Source organism: Carcharodon carcharias, chromosome 1 (assembly GCF_017639515.1).
Source record: "Carcharodon carcharias isolate sCarCar2 chromosome 1, sCarCar2.pri, whole genome shotgun sequence".
Lineage (NCBI taxonomy): Eukaryota > Metazoa > Chordata > Chondrichthyes > Lamniformes > Lamnidae > Carcharodon > Carcharodon carcharias.
In genome coordinates, this window is record NC_054467.1 from 214,029,122 (window position 1) to 214,049,237 (window position 20,116).

The 20,116-nt window shown below is 40.5% G+C and overlaps 1 protein-coding gene across 5 annotated transcripts in view; it reads right to left on the bottom strand.

Annotated features, from left to right (window-relative positions):
- nedd4l (NEDD4 like E3 ubiquitin protein ligase) overlaps window positions 1–20,116 on the bottom strand; it is a 441,756-nt gene that overhangs the window by 95,842 nt on the left and 325,798 nt on the right. For all 5 annotated transcript variants that reach the window (XM_041209743.1, XM_041209653.1, XM_041209560.1 and 2 more), the window contains 4 exons: window positions 16,962–17,122; window positions 15,029–15,152; window positions 12,619–12,798; window positions 9,485–9,556 (listed from right to left, as the gene is read on the bottom strand). In XM_041209743.1, coding sequence (XP_041065677.1) covers window positions 9,485–9,556; window positions 12,619–12,798; window positions 15,029–15,152; window positions 16,962–17,122 — 537 coding nt within the window. The remainder of the gene's footprint in view (window positions 1–9,484; window positions 9,557–12,618; window positions 12,799–15,028; window positions 15,153–16,961; window positions 17,123–20,116) is intronic.

The following is a 20,116-nucleotide window of genomic DNA, read 5'->3' on the forward strand; positions in this document are numbered from 1 at the left end:
TCAGTATATCTGTTCTCAAATACTTAAAAAAATTAGACATAGGAAAATAGGAACAGGAGTAGACCCTTCAGCCCATCAAGTTGCTCCGCCATTCAATTAGATTGTGGCTGATCATCTACCTCAACGCCGCTTTCCTGCACTATCCCCAAATCCCTTGATATCATTAGTATCCAGAATTTTCTGTCTTGAACATACTCAATGATTGAGCTTCCACAGCCCTCTGGAGTAGAGAATTCCAAAGATTCACCACCCTCTGAGTGAAGACATTTTTCCTTATCACAAACTGAAATGCCCCTTATGCTGAGGCAATATCCCCTGGTTCTAGGCTCACCAGTCAGTGGAAACATCCTATCTACATCCACCCTGTCACGCCTTCTAAGAATTTTCTAAATTTCAATGAGATCAGCTCTCATTCTTCGAAACTCTCAATCTCTCCTTATAAAATAATCCCAACATTCCAGGGATGAGTCTGGTGAAGCACCCTCTATGGCAATTACATCCATCCTTAAATGAGGTGACCAAAACTGCACACAGTACTCCAGGTGTTGATATTACCAAGGCTCTATACAATTTCAGCAAGACATCTTTACTCCTCTACTCAAATTCCCTTGCAATGAAGGCCAACATATTCATTTGCCTTCCTAATTGCTTTCTGCACCCTGGTGACTCATGAACAAGGACACCCAGGTCCCTTTGGACACCAATACTTGCCAAACTCTCACCATTTAAGAAATATTCTGTCTTTCTGCTTTTTCTACCAAAGTGGATAACTTCACACTTATTCACATTATATTCCATCTGCCATGTTCTTGCCCATTCACTTAGCCTATCCAAATCTGCTTGAAGCCTCTTGGCATCCACCTCACAACTTACGCTCCCACCGAGTTTTGTGTCATCAGCAAATTTGGAAATATTACAATTGGTCCCTGCATCCAAATCATTTATATAGATTGTGAATAGCTGAGGCTCAAGCACTGATCCTTGTGGTACCCAACTAGTAACAGCCTGCCATTCTGAGAATGATCTGTTTATTCCTACCCTCTGGTTTCTGTCTGTTAAGCAATTCTCAATCCAAGCAAGTGTACTACCCCCTATATTTTAGAGTGCTTCTTGCCATGTTGTTACACTGGTTACAAATCAAAACAAAAAGTGCATGACTGGGAGAAAAAAAAATGCATTTGCATAGCACCTTTAATGATCTCAGAAAATTCCAAATCACTTTACAGTTAAGTACTTTCGAAGAAATACCAGGCTAGGTTCCACAAACAGCAATGATATAATGGCCAAGTAACTACTGAAATGATGTTTGTTGGTTGAGGGATATGTATCATGGGAACCTGAATATCCACCTGAAGAGGGCAAACAAGGCCTCAGTTTAACATCTCATCCAAATATGTAGGTTGAGAATATTTAAGATATCCTCACATTAAAACAGAATGTGTATTTACAAATTCACACAGTCAGTGTGTTGTCTTCTGGTCATCTTTAAGAATAAAATATAGTTACCTAAAAGCCTGTAAATCTTTTGTGGAAATGAAGAAACAAATGAGCGAAGAGAAGTGCCGTCAAGTTGGATACTCTTGAGAACCCGAAGATTGAAGGTGAGGTGAACAAGGCGTGTGTCACTTAGAATTTGGTTTGTTTGAGTGAGTGGAGAGTTGATGTCTGCATTGCGAGCTGTTCAAGCTCCAGTTGAGAAGCTTGGAACTGGGCAGTAGGGGCCGTGCTACACATGGTGGGCTGATTCCACAAGGTCGACTGTTAGGTGAGTAGTCGGCTGCCTCAAAGCCAGAGGTGAGAGAGAAAGAGATAGAGGGAACTGGAAACCTGAATTATCAGGAAGAATGTGTTAAAGAAGGGAAGCTGACTTTGCAAGAGTGATTACTGGCTTCCTCTCCTCCATTCCAAGTCCCCCCTTTCTCTTCTATTTGACTTTGCTCTCTTCTTGTAATGAAAATTAGGTATGGTCTATGACAGCTGATGTCACTACTGGACAGCCCAGATCCCAGGGTGGAACCCAGCTTGATGGATCCTAACTTTTATCTTTTATTTAGAAATGTGGAGAGTGGCTACTGAACAGAATCACAGGAGTCAGCTGCTGAACTTTTAACAGAAGAATAAAACATTTATTAAACAGGAAACTGCTGTAATGATGTTTGTTGGTTGAGGGATATGTATCATGGGAACTTGAATATCCACCTGAAGAGGGCAAACAAGGCCTCTTGGTGGATATTCAAGTTCCCATGATACATATCCCTCAACCAACAAACATCGTTACAATCCTTGTTCGCCCACAACTATATCTTTACAGATATGTACAGCTTTGTATGGATAACACAAGTTACAAAAGCTATCTTATACTCTAACATTCACAGTAAGGACACAGTCCGTGTAAACCTATAGGTGACCTGTGGTCAGACACACCACACTCTGAAAACCAAGTGACAATGCCACCCCAAATTGATGCTGTGGATCTATCAACTCCCCCCTGATGTTTGCCACAGTGTGAGCCAACCGGCCTCACTGAACTTCAACTTTCACACGAGGATTCCAATCTCCACTCCCGAAGAACTTGCCTTGGAATCATCTCCCAAACAACGCTTTCCCTCAGACACCTTCACAAGGGTCCACTTCCATGGTTTTGAATTCTCCTTTTGATGTTCCTCTCCCTTGGATCCCCATATGTATTCAAGCTTTCTTCCACACATTCTCTCTTTCGCATGTGCTCAGCTGTGCCAACAGAGCACCACTGCTTCATATGCCCATAGTAAAACATTACAGATCTTCAGCCATCTCCATCTCCTTGGATCTTCTGGCTTCTTGCAAGCCTATTTTGCTTCTATCCTGCTTCCTGTAGCTTTCTCCCTTTAAGCTGGGAACCTTTCTCTGCTCCTCACTCTTAACGTCACGTCACAGGACCTTTTCCAGGTTCCTGTCCTTGTCCTTTGACTTAACTGTTCTCTTGGGACCTTTCCTGTTCCACTTCCCTTGATTAGGGGACTTTCTTATTTAGTTTTTTTGGAACCTGCTCCTTGCAGTTCCCTATACTGTGTCCTGGTTCTCTTGGCAGCTGACTTCAACTTTAGTTTGGGAATTGCTGTCTGTCCCCCTCCTATGCTGCTTCTGCTGACAGCTCCTTTCAACTTTAGAGCACACTGACCAAATGAACTCAAACTGCTTTTGGTTTCTCTGTCTATGTGCGTCTGTTGGGGGGCCTCTCTCTGGGCCGCTGTTGCTAGGCAACAGTTTGTTTTCTCCTTTGTTTGTTTAACTCCCCAAGAGTCATAAAATCTCATTAAAAAACGAAAACTCAGGTTTCACCCTATAACCCACAAAATACAGAAATACAAATTAAAATTAAACAAAGATATATCCTATTCCTAACACGCCCAAAATAACATATAATCTACTTTAACTATCTCTATTTCCCAACATGTTCCCTTCAAAAGAAAGCTTCACAACAGTGAAGGTTTTTCTTTACAATGGCCTTATATCTGCCTCACACAAACTTAGCATTACAAACATCTAACAATAGGTTATTATATAGTATGCAAATTAATTTTCCATCTTGTTTCACAACTACATATTATATAGTACGGTTACAAAAGTATACATAAACACAATCAATAAATGTAAGATTAGTACAATTTGTACATCAAAGCATTATCATAACTCAATCCTTGTGTTTCTTTTTCATCTTACTCCCAGTCTTTAACTCAGCAAAGAAAGTTTCATTCATGTCTACAGACCGAAGGTGTTCCACAAAGCAGTTACCCAGTCTGCCTTTGGTCTCTCCATTGTAGAGGATTGGGAGCAGCGAATGCATTCGCCCGCAAGCATGACCCGGACCTCCCTGTTGTTTGCCATTTCAACACACCACCCTGCTCTCATAGCCACATGTCCATCCTTGGCCTGTTGCAATGTTCCAGAGAAGCTCAATGCAAACTGGAGGAACAGCACCTCATCTTCCGATTAGGCACTTTGCAGCCTTCCGGACTTAACATTGAGTTCAACAACTTCAGATCATGAACTCTCTCCTCCATCCCCACCCTATTTCCGATCCCCCTTTTTCCAATAATTTATATATATATATTTTTTTCTTTTCCCACCTATTTCTATTATTTTTAAATGTATTCATTGTTTTATCTCCACCTTTCAGCCCATTTCGATCCCTTCCCCCTATCCCACCCCCATTATGGCTATCTGTCACTTACTCGTCCTGCTTTCTACCCTTAGTGTCACCATTAGCACATTCCATAGCTATCACCACCGACAACACCCCTTTGTCCTTTTGTCTTCGACATCTTTGGCAATCTCTTCTTTGCCTCCACCTATCACTGGCCCTCTATCCAGCTCTACCTGTCCCACCCCCTCAAACAGCTTATATTTCATCTCATTTCTATTTTTCCTTAGTTCTGATGAAGAGTCATACGGACTCGAAACATTAACTGTATTCCTCTCCGCAGATGCTGTCAGACCTGCTGAGCTTTTCCAGCTATTTTTGTTTTTGTTTCAGATTTCCAGCATCTGCAGTATTTTATTTTTATCTCAATTATTTGCTCAACTGGACCACAATTCGGCAAGATTTTTTTATTTACAGAAGCAACTTCAGAACTGTGATACCCCACACCACACATCTCCTCTTTCCTTTTCTCAGATTCTATTGAAGTTCGAGTGTCTCATTACTCTCTTCATGACAATTTTCTAACAGTTCATTAGTTTTAGTTTTTAATTCAGCATTCAAGCAATTACTCTCTGAGTTACCAACAACTCCTTTTCTTGTTCAAGGCATTTTCCACGATATTTCATAGACACTATTGACGCTTGAAATTCATTAAGTTTTAACTCAAGATTGACCTTTGTTAATTTTGCTTCTACAAGTTTATCATTTAGGCTTTTCAAGTCTGAATCAAGTGTTCTACATTCCATGATTGTTTCTCAATTGTTCTCACCTTTTAAGCTGGTATTCCCTTTCTCGTTCTTTCTCTGTTTCCTTTGTTGTTAGCTGGAGTCAGGTTCTCTTGTCTTATCACGCCCCCTTTCTCACTCCTGTCTTTCTGCTGGGTCCCTTTGAAATGCTCTCTCTTTCTCCTTTTCCTCTGGCCTTTTTAATTCTAGTTCTCTATTTTTCTTTTGCCTCTAATTCAAGGTTTTTCAGTTCCTTTTCATGTTCAAGTTGCTTCATTCAACTGGATCTTAGCTAACTCAATTGACTTACCCCCTGGAGAATGTGATCTCTCTGATATCCCTTCCAATTTCAAATGCTATGCAATTATCTCAGCTTTATCTGCTTTCCTCGCCCCTACGGAAAATTCTAGCTCCAATTTATCCGTCAATTCCTTTAGTTTAACCTTGGTTACTTTTTTGTAAATTAGTCAGGGTTACATCTTCCAACTGTAAAAACGTCTTTGCAGCTTTCAAAGCCATTTCGAATTCCAACCCATATACCTCACAGTAACTCCAATTCCTATGTCCAATACCTCAGCACCTCCACATACTCGTTTTTGTAAGGATTCACAGATCCCACCAATGTTCAAGGATTTCTAATCTCACAAGAGATCCCACCTTATATATATAATCCTGGACAAGCGCCCATTTTGTTATGATTCCAGCTGATGTTACTACTGGACAAGCCAGGTCCCAGGGTGGAACCCAGCTTGATAGGTTCTAACTTTTATTTTTTGTTTAGAAACGTGGAGTGGCTACTGAACAGTCACAGGAGTCAGCTGATGAACTTTTAACAAAAGAATAAAACATTTATTAAATTGGAAAAGATAAACTATATTACACTGCTCCATCACCCACAACTATACCTTTACAAATAAATACAAGTTTGTAAGAGTAACACAAATTACAATTGTTATCTTATACTCTAATGTTCACAGTCCATGTCAACGAATGGGCAACCTGTGGTCAGGTACACCACACTATGAAACCAAGTCACAGATACCACCCCAAACAGGTGCTATGGATCACTCATCCATCTCACCTCCCCCCAGATGCTTGCCACAATGTGAGCCAACTGGCCTCACTGAACTCTGGCTTATCACACGAGGGTTTCCAATTTCCACTCCTGGAAAACTCACTTTAGAACCTTCTCCCAAACAATGTTTTCTCTCAAACGCCTTCCACAAGGGTCCAGCTCCAAGGTTTCGAACTCTCCTTCCGACGTTTCTCTCCCCTGGATCGCTACGTGCACACTCTCTCGTATGCTCAGCCATGCCAACAGAACACCACTGCTTCACATGCCCATAGTAAAGAGTTACAGATCTCCATTTGTCTCCCTGGATCTTCTGGCTTCTCGCAAGCCAGACCAACATACTGGATTTGTTTGGCAGACAAAACTGTGCCTCCTGTCAGAAAGTCACCAAATACTAATACTAACAACAAATAATTAGCAATATTTTCTTTTATTCTTTAATGGGATGTGGGCGTCACTGGCAACACCAGCATTTGTTACCCATTCCTAAGTGCCCTTGAACAGAGTGGCTTGCTACGCCACTTCAGTAGGCAGTTACAAGTCAACCACATTGCTCTGGATCTGGAATCATATGTTGGCCAGATCAGGCAAGGACAGAAAGTCCTTTCCTTCCATAAAGGACATGACTGAGCTATATTATTTCCTAGTGCTTTCAATGTTTTGCTTGAGATGTAGTCATATTATGCATGTTCTGCTTTTGAACAATGAGAATGCATTCTTAAGGAAACTGTTCTTTGGCATCAAGTTTAAAACTAGTAATGAATCAATATATATCTAATAAATCTGTAAGTCCAGACTTTAAAGATAACTTATTTTGTAAAAATAAAAAAGTATCGACTAGATTTGCCTTGTTTTATATAAAATTATTGTCACTCGAGCATTTGGCAAGATTGTCATGGCATTTTTGCATACCACAAATGACATCAACTGTCTCACAGCAAGAACTTTTGAGTCATTTCCTGTTTCTCAACAACAAAGTGCAAAAGTCCATTGTCCCATTCAACACATTGTAAATGTTTATGCTGCATCAGATTTCTCACCAACTGAGGCACAAACCGTCCCACAAACCAACATAGCAGCCCCAACAGTCTAACGAACTGGCTCTTTGCATCAGGAAGTGCATTTGCCCCAAACACCGCAAAAGGTCAGGTTGGGTACTTAATGTTTCTTACCAAGTTTTGTGAGGTTCAAGGATAATTTTTCAATGAAAGAAAAAAAAGTCTCATGTTTCTACAGCAAGCTAATCAAAATTTAATTAACATTTACCTTTTCTTTCTAGACATTGAAACAAGCACTGCTCTGAATTTGGTTTTACTGATCTCTAAAAGTGGTATTTTCGAAATTGCAAAGTGAAAAAAGCTCAATGAAAGATATCTGACAAAAATTTCCTATAGTCGTATCTTTTTTTAAATTGTGCAGACAGTAAGACTGATAATTTTTTAAAAGCGTGTTGTAGAACCTTTAAACATTCCATCTCCATGTTAATTGTGTCCTTCTCACTTGAAAGCCCTGCAACTCAAAAGGCTCAAAAATACGAAATAAGAAGCTCTTCCCCATGCAAAGCAGTAATGCTGAAGCAATCTAAAGTTGAATTTGCTGAAGCCAGAGGTGAATTACAGAAAAGGTAGGATTCAGGACAAGCTCAAGAGAATATTCCTATGGCAATTATATTCCTCAAGAAATCCATTAAAGTTAACATTCAGTCAATTTCCCAAAGAGGTTTGGGTGGAAAAAACATTGTTTCCTTTTTTATGTTAATACATCATGACATAATTCATGAATCATGTCATTTGCATTTGGTGTCATTTTAAGTCATACTTCTCTAGTCACCACCAATCTGCAAAATGTCGACAATTTAATCTCCACAAGCATGATGCTATTGGACTTTCATCAGTTGCCATGAAAATAGAAAACTTACCCATAAAGTGCTCATTATTTTTAGCTAAAGTACTTTCAAGAACTTTTCCCTTACACACAAGTTCAAGGAGATTGTGTCATGGTGATTACAGACCGTCTTATAAAACTCAAGAAACTCAATAGATCCTATTTTTTTTAAACATTGAAGTGAGATTATCTACACAATAGAATTAAAAGGTAAAGCCATTGCATGGAACTATAAGATCATTTTTCTTAAAATTATCTCACCAATGTCTTTCCCCTTGCCCTCAACTCAAAAAGTCACCCAACTGCACAGTTTCAAAAGTCTAGCTGAACAACATAATCCTATTTGTAAGGCAATCTGAAAATACAAGCATAACTTAATTGATTTTAATATCACCCCTTGATTTGGAAATGCTTGTAGATAGGCCTCCATAGTTGCAAGGCATGAAAACAAGTTTGGCACTAAGCTAACGGGCAGGATTTTGGCCTTGATATAGGGGCTGTAACAGAGACAGGAAGGCATGGAATTTTCCACCATTTTCCTGGAGGCCAGATCAGGTAAGGAATGGCTGCTAGCCAGCAGGTTTTGGCTACAGAACCTCAGGAATGATATATGAACTTTAGAGTGGGCACAATGGCAGAGTGCATCTCCTTCAGTGCTGGAGGGCTTCCAACTGGCCCTCCCACTTTGAGAGCCTGGTCAGATTCCTTAATTAGATGGTGAATGTAGCCTCTGGCCATAAATGGCAAATCCAGCAAAAAATCGATGTTGGAATGCTACTCCCAACATGGTGTTGGGTTGAGACTCGCATTTGACCCTACATTGACCCAAAATGGAAAGTTCTATCTAATATTTCAGATGTGGAAAATGCAGAACAGATTAGACTTTTTGTTGACAACTCCACAATAAACCATAACATATTTACAAGTTCAGTGAGTCAGTCTCACTTTAAGGACATTTTTCTGTTGGTTAATGCATGGTTTTTGCTCATGGAACATGGAACAAATATGTTCTGCTTACAGAATAGAATACGCTGTGATTTACAAATTTCACATCTGATGCAGGGACAAGCTCAAAAATACATTTGCATATGTACTTGCTCTTCTCTCCCCATTTAAAAAAAATCATTGCATTTTCTGTACTTCACTTTTTTTCTGGTTACAATGCTGCACTCATCTTTCCCTTTTCAACTCTTTCCCTTCCCTGAAGCCCAGAAGTTTCCATGAAACAAATTTGTTGCATCTACTAAATAATTTTTATCTGCATGCTCTATTTTCTACCCATCTACCCATTTATCCCAGTATGGTCACTCTTTGTAGCCATTCTTCCGTTGTTCCACATCTTCACTTGTCTCCTGAAAGCCAACAGTTGAGTTTCACAGAACTATATTGACTCAAGTGCAACAACTTTTTTTAAGAAGGAAAACTAAATTTTAAATACTGGAACTTTTACAGCTCTTCTGGGCATTCAGAGTCGCCTTGTCGCAATCCCACTTCATCTGAAGAAAGAATGCTAGTACAAGGGGTTAAACAGTTTCCAAAGCAAGGCCTTGCAAGAAAGTGTCAAAGTGAAAACTATTAAGATAGATAGGAGGCAAACTGTAAAATACTTAAATTATTTACCATTGACGTTTGAGCATGTTCTCCAACACCATCTGTCACACTAGAGGAACGTATCCTTGTAAGAGATTCACCCTGAGAACAAAATGTTAATTTTATGAAGACTATGTTTTTTTTATGAACAATACTGGTTCAGTGGTAACTAACTTAAACTCAGTTTCTTCACACAACTGACACCATATTTTTCTCCTGCAGTATTTTGTCTGATTGCACGAACTTTCAAGGGTAGCAGCCACAAAATCAAAAGAAGGAGCAGACAGAATGATTTCTGTATTTTTTAAAGTTCATTCACTGGATGTGAACGTTTATGGCTAGGCCAGCATTTATTGCCCATCCCTCGTTGTGTTTGAGAAGGTGGTGGTGAGCTGCCTTCTTGAACCACTGCAGTCCATGTAGGATAGATAAACCCACAGTGCTGTTAGGGAGGGAGTTCCAGGGTTTTAACCCAGTGACAGTGAAGGAAGGGAGATATGTTTCCAAATAAGGATGCTGAGTGGCTTGGAGGGGGACTTTCAAGTGGTGGCGGTGTTCCCATGTGTTTGCTGCCCTTGTTCTTCTAGATGGTAGCGGCCGCGAGTTTGTAAGGTGCTGTCTAAGGAACCTTGGCAAATTCCTGCAGTGCATCTAGTAGATGGTACACACTGCTGCTACTGTGCATCAGTGACAGAGGGAATGAATGTTTGTGGATGGGGTGCCAATCAAGTGGGCTGCTTTGTCCTGGATGATGTCAAGCTTCATTGTGGAAGCTGCACTGATCCAGGCTAGTGCATAGTATTCCATCACACTCCTAACTTGTGCCTTGTAGATGGTGGACAGGTTTTGGGGAGTCGGGAGGTGAGTTACTCACCGCAGGACTCCTAGCCTTCGACCTGCTCTTGTAGCCACAGCATCTACAGGGCTAGTCCAGTTCAGTTTCTGCCCAATAGTAACTCCCAAGATATTGATAGTGGGAGATTCAGTGATGGTAATGCCATTGAATGTCAAGGGGCGATAGATTCTCCCTCGTTGGAGATGGTCCTTGCCTGGCACTTATGTGGCTTGAATGTTACCTGCCATTTGTCAGCCCAAGCCTGGATATTGTTCAGGTCTGGCTGCATTTGAACATGGACTGCTTCAGTATCTAAGGAGTTGTGAATGGTGCTGAACACTGTACAATCATCAATGAACATCTCCACTTTGACCTTATGATGGAGGGAAAGTCACTGATGAAGCAGCTGAAGCTGGTTGGGCTGAGGACACTACCCTGAGGAACTCCTGCAGTGATGTCATAGAACGGAGATGACTGAATAATCATAACCATCTTCCTTTGTGCTAGGTATGACTCCAACCAGTGGAGAGTTTTCCCTGATTCCCATTGACTACAGTTTTGCTAGGGCTCCTTGATGTCAAAGGCAGTCACTCTCACCTCACCTCGGGAGTTCAGCTCTTTTGTTCATATTTGAACCAAGGTTGTAATGAGGTCAGGAGCTGAGTGACCCTGGCAAAGCCCAAACTGAATGTCAGTCAGCAGGTTATTGCTAAGCAAGTGCCACTTGATAGCACAGTTAATAACTCCTTCCATCACTTTACTGATGATCAAGAGTAGACTGATGGGGTGGTAATTGGCCGGGTTGGATTTGTCTTGCTTTTTGTGTCCAGCTGGGTAAATGCCAGTGTTGTAGCTGTACTGGAACAGCTTGGTTAGGGGCGCAGCAAGTTCTGGAGCACATGTCTTCAGTGCTATTGCCGAAATATTGTCAGGGCCCATAGTCTTTGCAGTATCCTGTGCCTTCAGCTGTTTGGCCCTACCACCGTGATAAATGGGATAGATTTTGAACGGATCTAGCAACACAAGACTGGGCAACCATGAGGCGCTGTGGGCCATCAGCAGCAGCAGAATTGTACATAACCACAGTCTAGCTTCATGGCCCGACAGAGGGAGAAAGAGAAAGAGAGAATGAAAAGTGAAAAGTAAGGAAAATAAATTTTAAATCTGACATTGTTAAAAATTGCTTAGAAAAATTCAAAACCCTGAAGGAATGAAAAGCCATGCTTAGAAAAGTTTGGTGTTAGAAAGGTTTTCTGCTGCTCATTTACATTAATCATGTTGTTAAAAGGGCACTTACACTTATGATGAATAGCCCTAAATGTCTGCAACAAATTTAGTTTACGTCCACTTTGCAAATACAGCAACTTCATGACATGCAGTGCAGACTGGAAAACACCATTCACACAAAGCTAACAGTGGAGCGATGCAACTGGGGCAGCAATATTTGGGTATTTGCATTTAATCATCCATCAGTGAAAATAGCTGTTTCTTGAATTCTAATTTTTCCCCAACCCAATTAGTTCTCTTCCTCGAGTTGGGACACAGCTGAAGTTGTAGAATGCCAAAATAAAGGTGAGTGCTATTATTCTTATCATTGTTTTGGCAATGAAATCAGGCCCAATATTTGGTTGCATCGCATCCTAAACTCTCCTTACCCAATGTCCATATGCAGATGTTCTATCAAAGCCAATGGACAATAATCAGGAATGGATATCCTAGCTTATTTTACTCATGTCTTATGCTGGGGTATTTGCAACAGCCTAACTGCTGCTTGAACTAAGATCAATGCTGACTAAGCTGAACCTGGGACCTTTTTAGGCCGTCATTGTTCTGACCTTTATATTCAAGAAGCTAATTTTAAAATGACCAGATACCAGAAATAATCACACTACAAGTGTGTTGGTTCAGTAAAATCCTTAGATCTACTTTAATGACCCACATTATACCCCTGATCTAAGACCCTCTTCCCTCCTCATCATAAGATAGCCAAATAGAAAGCTTTTCTATTAAGTGGTAATGTCAACAGAAGAAAGTAAATCCCAACAACTAACAAGGTTTAATAATAAAAAGGTGTAAATTCTCATGAAGAAATAATTAATGTTTTGGCAGTGTGTTCAAGAGTGAGAGTGTTTTGTGGCTCATAAAACATTTATAAAGGGCATGCAGAGCCATATTTTCTATTCACTAAAAAACATGGGGAAATTATATTTGGAGACTGTGGTTTAACAAGTAATAACACAAAAGAAGAAAAAATTAAATAAATAATCTGGTGATATAAGAGGTTATGTAGATTACTGTAAATCACTGTTGTTGAAGCAGTCATACTCACAGGGGATGGACCAATCTGTTCCCCATTTGATTCTGCGGCAACTTGCAATCTTCTATTTAGTTCATCAGAGAGATCTGGTGGACTGCTCTCAGATGCACTTGGTGGAGTTGTAGGAGGTGGTAAAGGTTGGAAAAGTTGATCACCATCAAGAATCAATTCTTCAGAGATGGGTTCCCATGGCTGCACATCAAATCAGATCAACAACATTTTCTTATGACAATAATCTACATTTTCCAAGTGACTTTCTTAGAGAGCTAAATGTGTGACTGAGCACGTAAGTTTAAAAAAAAACCGCATTGCATTTATACAAAGTACATAAGTGTACATTGTTAGCATTTCTCACACAACAGCATTCTGTGCAATATTTTTTCGGCCACATGTATGAAGTCATTATTATGACAGACTGCCACTCAGCTTTAAAACACAAATACTCAAAACAATGCAGTGAGAAAGTGGAGTTTTGATCTACATTTAATTCCCTTCCTAATTTGATCTATGCTGAGCTGGCAAAAGTTGAGCAGAGATACAGTGACCTCAAGAAGTCAGGAAAGGTGGAGAGGAGAGAAATCTTGCAACTTATTACAGCCTGATTAGTGCACAAAAGTTTCTAGTGGGAATCTAAAGAGGCACCAAAGGACATCTGAATGTCATGCTTTTTGTTATAATCATGGTATTTTTCTAATATTATGTCAAATATTGCTCCCATAAGCTAGTCATTACTTCTACAAATCAGAAGGCAACTTTAATGCACAATATCTACTTATTTTTATTATTCGTACATGGGATGTGAGCATCTAAGTCCAGCATTTGTTGCTCATTGCTAATTGCCCTCGCGAAGGTGGCTGTGGTGTGCTACCTTCTTGAGCTGCTGCTGTCCAACTGGCACAGGCACACCTACACTGCTGTTTGGAATGGTGTTCCAGTGACAGTAAAGGAACAGCAATATAGTTCCAAGTTTGGATGGTGTGTGCGTGGAGGAGAACTTGCAGGTGGAGTTTCCATGCACCTGTGTCCTTCTAGGATGTAAAGGTCACAGGTATGGAATGTGCTGTTGAAGGAGCCTTGACATGCAGCAGTGCATCTAGTCTCAGGCACACACTGCTGTCACTGTGCATCGGTGGTGGACAGAGTGAATGTTTAATGTAGTGGACAATGTACCGATCAAACAGGCTACTTTCTCCTGGATAGTGGAAAGTGGACAGTATTCCATCACATTCCTGACCTGTGACTTACAGATGGTGGATTCAGGCCTTGGGGAGTCAGGTGGTGAGTTACTCTCCACAGAATTCCTAGCCTCTGACTTGTTCTTGTGGCCACAGTATTTATGTGGCTGGTCAAGTTAAGTTCTTGATCAATGGTAACCCTCAGGATGTTGATAGTGGGAGATTCAGCAATGGTAATGCCATTTAATGTCAAAGGGAGATGTTAGATTCTCTCTTGTTGTAAGTAATAATTGTCTGGCACTGGTGTGGCATGAATGTTACTTGCCACTTCTCAGCCCAAGCCTGAATGTTTTCAGGTCTTGCTGCATATGGACACAGATTGCTTCAGTATCTGAGCTGTCACGAATGGTACTGAACACTGCAATCATCAGCCAACATCCCCACTTCTGACCATATGATGGAGGGAAGGTCATTGATGAAGCAGCTGTAAAGTCCTATGAGATGTCATGAGTTCATAGAAGTGCCAAATGAATGCTAGTTCTTCATTCTCTTTCTTTTTTTCTGGTAGGGCAGCTTTATTTTTTCCTCACTGCTCGGCACTCACAAAAATGATGATGGTTATGTCAAATGGGTTAGAAACAGATTTGTTTGCATGGGGACAATGTGGTTCCTATACAAAATATTGTCAAACATGCTAATCTTAACACTCCCCCATATATATCCACTAACCCACCCGTGCTGAATTCTACCAGGGACCGGTTATTATCCAAGATATGTCAAAAAGTTTAACACTTACACTTACATCAAAAGTGAAAGTCCTCATTTGACAGGCATCCTAATGCTGATGAGCCTCATCACAGTTTTTAAAAAGTATATAAATTACTGCATATTGTAAAGTTCAAGTGGAACATAAGTAATTATAAAAGGCATTTCATAAAAGGCACCATTTAGACAACATTATATATTCGGGGTCTGAAAACGTATTAACTTTTAAATTACTGCAAAAAGCATAAGTAAATTTCATTAAAAAACATTTCAACAATTGATTGAGCTTACACAATCAATTTTCCTTTCATTTTCGCTCAAGTTAGTTAAAAAGTTATTGGCTATTCTACTTGGGCAGTATATACCCTGACTTACCTTTGGTTAATAATATTATAAGCCTTCTGAAGAACTGGGTGCAGTTAATATTAGGATGCATTAGTTGCAACATGCACAGGAAAGTCTGAAACACTTTGACAACTTACATCCCCACCATCACGGTTATCTGTGGTTTCCAAATCTTCACTAATGTGTCGACGAGATCGAAACACTCTGTGAGCTTCTTGCTGGATCTGCCGAATGCTGGTATCTGTCTCATTTTCCACATCTCTGCAAAATATTGGAAATAAATCATTCTTACCTTCTTAAGGGCAATTAGTGAGGGGCAATAATGCTGACCTTGCCAGCAAGACTCACATCCCATGATTTCATGAAATAATAATGGTGAGGCTATAAACGCTCATTGTGATAACTACTAGTAGTAGGTACTGGTGTCTGTGCATGTGTATAAAATGCGGAAATCTGGAAGCTGCTGTCAGAGATATCCTGCAATGCAGGATGTATTGTAACAATTCTTGCTAATAAATTCTGCACTGAAATCAATACAAATGCACAAAGTTTGGCCTTTGATTCTACACTCAACATAGCAGGGAAGGTTAGGGCTGGTAAATGCTGGAGTAAGTGTTTTTTTTTTATTGGCCTCATGAGTGATAGTTACTTCCAAACAACCTCTCTGGTCCTGAAAATTTAATTTTACACCATGGTCTAGATTTTCATGGAATCATGGAGATTCCGGGGTCCTTTAAAAATGGAGGATGGGACCCTGATTCAGAAGTCCCACCCCCCATTTCAGACAGATCCTATTTTCACCAGAAGGTGGGGGTGGGGAGAGGTAGAAATTGACCCAAGCAGACAGATGGATGAGACATTCAACCCAGGCCTTGCCTGTCCTCTCATGTGGACATAGAAGATTCCATGGTACTATTTCAAAGAAGAGCAGGGGAGTTATCCTGGCTGTCCACTCAACACATAGGTCATTTATCTCAGTCACAAAATCCTTCAAAACGCTCATGAACTCTCTCCTCCATCCCCACTCCCTTTCCGATCCCCCTTTTTTCCAATAATTTATATAGATTTTTCTTATCCCACCTATTTCCGTTATTTTTAAATGTATTTCCATCCATTGTTTTATCTCTGCCTTTTAGCCTATTTCCATCTCTCTCTCCACCCCCTCCCCCCACCCCAATCCCACTAGGGCTATCTGTACCTTTATTATCACATTCCTTAGATAATATCAACACCTCTTTGTCCTTTTGTCTGTGACATCTTTTGGTTATCTCCACCTATCACTGGCCGTCTATCCAACTCTACCTGTCCCACCCCCCCTTAAACGAGCTTATATTTCACCTCTTTTCTATTTTTCCTTAGTTCTGTTGAAGAGTCATACGGACTCGAAACGTTAACTGTATTCCTCTCCGTAGATGCTGTCAGACCTGCTGAGTTTTTCCAGATATTTTTATTTTTGCCTTCAAAACTCTATCTTCATCACAACTGATCCCTGCAGCAACTATATCGTTGCAGGTTCTCAGCTTCTAGATCTCGCGTCTGTCGTCTTCAGCTTGCCTGTACTGCACTGGAATCATCATCTACTAAGCTCTGATGATTCTGTCTCCTTTTATATGGTTTCAATCAGAAGTTTTGGTTTCCAATCTCAGTTTCAGTCTTAGTCTTCTTAGCAACCGCGAGGGTCAGTTTCCCATTTCAGTTTCACTTTTCAATTACAGCTTGTCTCAAAAAATTACAAGCTTTCACCGCAGATTCCAGCACACTCTGGTTGTCTCAGTGAGAATTCTTTTGTCTGATTGGTTGAAGAGGCTCACGGTTCATTCTCTGCCAAGATGCAATAGATCCACTGCAAAGGATGCTGTTCTGCATCTGGTGCCAAATTAGAACAAATCTCCATGCGGAATCGCACAAAAAGTTTGTATGCAGCTGTCAGTGAGGTGAAGGCAAGTGCTGTTCCTTCTCTGCTGATGACAAAATCCAGGCCTTTGTTGCTTAAATGGATTGAAGGCCATGGTACCAAATATATTTAGACAACTTATACAAGCTAAAATATAGATCTGGGAAACAACTTACACTAGACTTGGTCGCTGCCACTGCGTAGTTCTGTTGTTGTGATTCACATAATATGTCCGGCCCAGGTTATCAGTTTTCTCTTCCCAGCCAGGTGGTAGTGGTGGCTGCTGTTGCTCACGCTGTGTTCCTGAATCACTGGGGTCAACCATATCCCAGGCACGCTTAATGACATTAAGAAAAAAGTGAAGAATTATTAATGAACCTGTTTGTTTATTTCTTATGTCCTTATGATGGGTTTAAGGAGAAGTTGGATAAGCACCTCAGAGAGAAAGGGATAGAAGAATATGCTAAGTGGGATGATGTAAGGTGGGAGGGAGGCACATGATGAACTTAAACTCTGACATCGATCTATTGAGCTGAATGTCCTGTTTTTGGGCTGCGAAATTCTTATGTCACTGCACTGCTCCTCTGAAATTTAGTCTCTTCCTCAAGGTTGCAAATACAGCATCCCATATACCGCTCAACATATCTAAATCTACTCTTTTGAAATCAAGACTTATTGTACCATTGCCCACTTTCAACTCATAGTGAACATATGAACAGGAGTAGTACCACCATTCTAATTGATCATGGCTGATCTGTACTTCAATTCATTTACACTCTAATGGTCCGTATCCCATGATACCATGATCTAATGACCTATCAATCAGTCATCAAAATTTCAATTAACCATAACATTGAGGACCGAGCTCTAGATTTCTACTCCCCATGTTGAAAAAAAGTAGTTCCTGATTTAATTTCTAATTTTGAGATTATACCCCCTTGTTTTAGATTCCCCCACCAGTTTCTATGTATCTCCCCCAGACCATCAAGACAGTGGAAAGCTTACCTTGTTCAGTCTTTCCTTTCTCCTACATTACTTCAGGCTATTGGAATGCAAACATGGTATGATTTAAAGCTTTACTTCATGATTGCCCTCATCTTTTCTTTTATAACTTTATACAGGCCTTGGCTCTTCACCTTAGTTTCACCACAATGGAATGAAATAAACCACCGCTCTTCTCTCGCCCTCCTGGAGTACATAAGAACTGTTAACTAGCCAACCCAAATACAATGAGCAGGCACACCTTGGAATTTTAAACTGTGACCAATGAATAATCATCACTGTAATGCTGATGGAGTATCTGGTGAAAAGCATACTTCCTGCACTGTTAAATAGCTATCCATTTCTGATAGCAGGTCTTGCATATTTAGATTAACGATAAGTAGTCGCGATTGAAACTAAATCAGAGCTCCAAAGGAACCATGCATAAGATCACACGACTTTGTGGCTCATATCTGATACACCAATTGTTTTATCTGATATACATACTACTAAGAGCACAGTCATGAGAATGATTAAAGAGCGGTGTGGCCATTAGGCAACAGGCTCCACAGACCATGTAAAATCAGTTGTTGAATTCTTTGACTTATTTCATTCCAAATGAGAAAATTATGCAGAAACAGCTCCCTGGCCACCCCAGACAATTATACAAATCTTCAGAGACCTCTCTAACCATACAACTTCCAATATGCCTGTTGCTTTCTTTGATCCCAATTACAAGAAAAAACACAATGACCCTTAGTGCAGTCAGTCAATAGGCCTTTGATGATATTCACTCATTCTGACTACAACCAAATAATTCCAAAATTAATTAAGACAATGAGAATTATCTGGAGAAAAAAAATCAAAATCAATTAGAACTCTTCTTCAGCATGCTGGAAAACTAGTTGAATAAGCTATTGCAGGAGGATTGGAGGGTAGCTCATGTTGTTCTGTTGTTTAAAAAAGGCTCCAAAAGTAAACCAGGTAATTACAGGCCAGTGAGCCTGATGTCAGTACTAGGTAAATTATTGGAAGGTGTTCTGAGAGATCGGATACATAATTACTTGGACACCCAAGGGCTGAATAAGGATAGTCAGCATGGCTTTGTGCGTGGTAGGTCGTGTTTAACGAACCTTGTAGAGTTTTTCGAGGAGGTTACCAAGAAAATGGATGAAGGAAAGGCTGTGGATGTTGTCTACATAGACTTTAGTAAGGCCTTTGACAAGGTCCCACATGGGAAGTTAGTTCAGAAGGTTCAGACACTTGGTATCCATGGAGAGGTTGTAAACTGGATTTGAAATTGGCTGTGTGGGAGAAGACAGAGAGTGGTAGTGGATGATTGCTTCTGAGACTGGAGGCCTGTGACTAGTGGTGTGCCTCAGGGATCTGTGCTGGGACCATTGTTGTTTGTTGTCGATATCAATGATCTGGATGATAATGTGGTAAATTGGATCAGCAAGTTTGTTGATGACACTAAGATTGGAGGTGTTGTGGACAGCGAGGAAATCTTTCAAAGCTTGCAGAGGGATCTGGAAAAATGGGCCAGAAAATAGCAGATGGAATTTAATGCAGAAAAGTGTGAGGTGCTGAATTTTGGAAGGACAAACCAAGGTAGGACATACACAGTAAATGGTAGGGCACTGAGGAGTGCAGAGGAACAAAGGGATCTGGGAGTTCAGATACATAATTCCCGAAAGTGGCGTCACAGATAGACAGGGTTGTAAAGAAAGCTTTTGGCATACTGGCCTTCATAAATCAAAGTATTGAGTATAGGAGTTGGAATGTTATGGTGAGGTTGTATAAGACATTGGTGAGGCCAACTTTGCAGTATTGTGTGCAGTCTGGTTGCCTAACTAAAGGAAGGATATCAGTAAGATTGAAAGAGTGCAGAGAAGATTTACTAGGATGTTGCCAGGTCTTCAGGAGTTGAGTTACAGGGAAAGATTAAACAGGTTAGGACTTTATTCCTTGGAGCGTAGAAGAATGAGGGGAGATTTGATAGATGTTTACAAAATTATGATGGGTATAGACAGAGTAAATTTGAGTAGGCTCTTTCCACTTAGGAGAAATAAACATGAGAGGACATAGCTTTAGGACGAAAGGGGAAAGGTTTAGGGGGAACATTAGGGGGAACTTCTTTACTCAGAGAGTGGTGAGTGCATGGAACGAGCTGCCATCTGACGTGATAAATGCGGGCTCACTCTTAAGTTTTAAGAATAAATTGGATAGATACATGGATGGCAGAGGTCTGGAGGGTTATGGACTGGGTGCTGGTCAAGAGACTAACGGAATAATATTTTGGTACAGACTAGAAGGGCCAAATGGCCTGTTTTTCTGTGCTGTAGTGTTC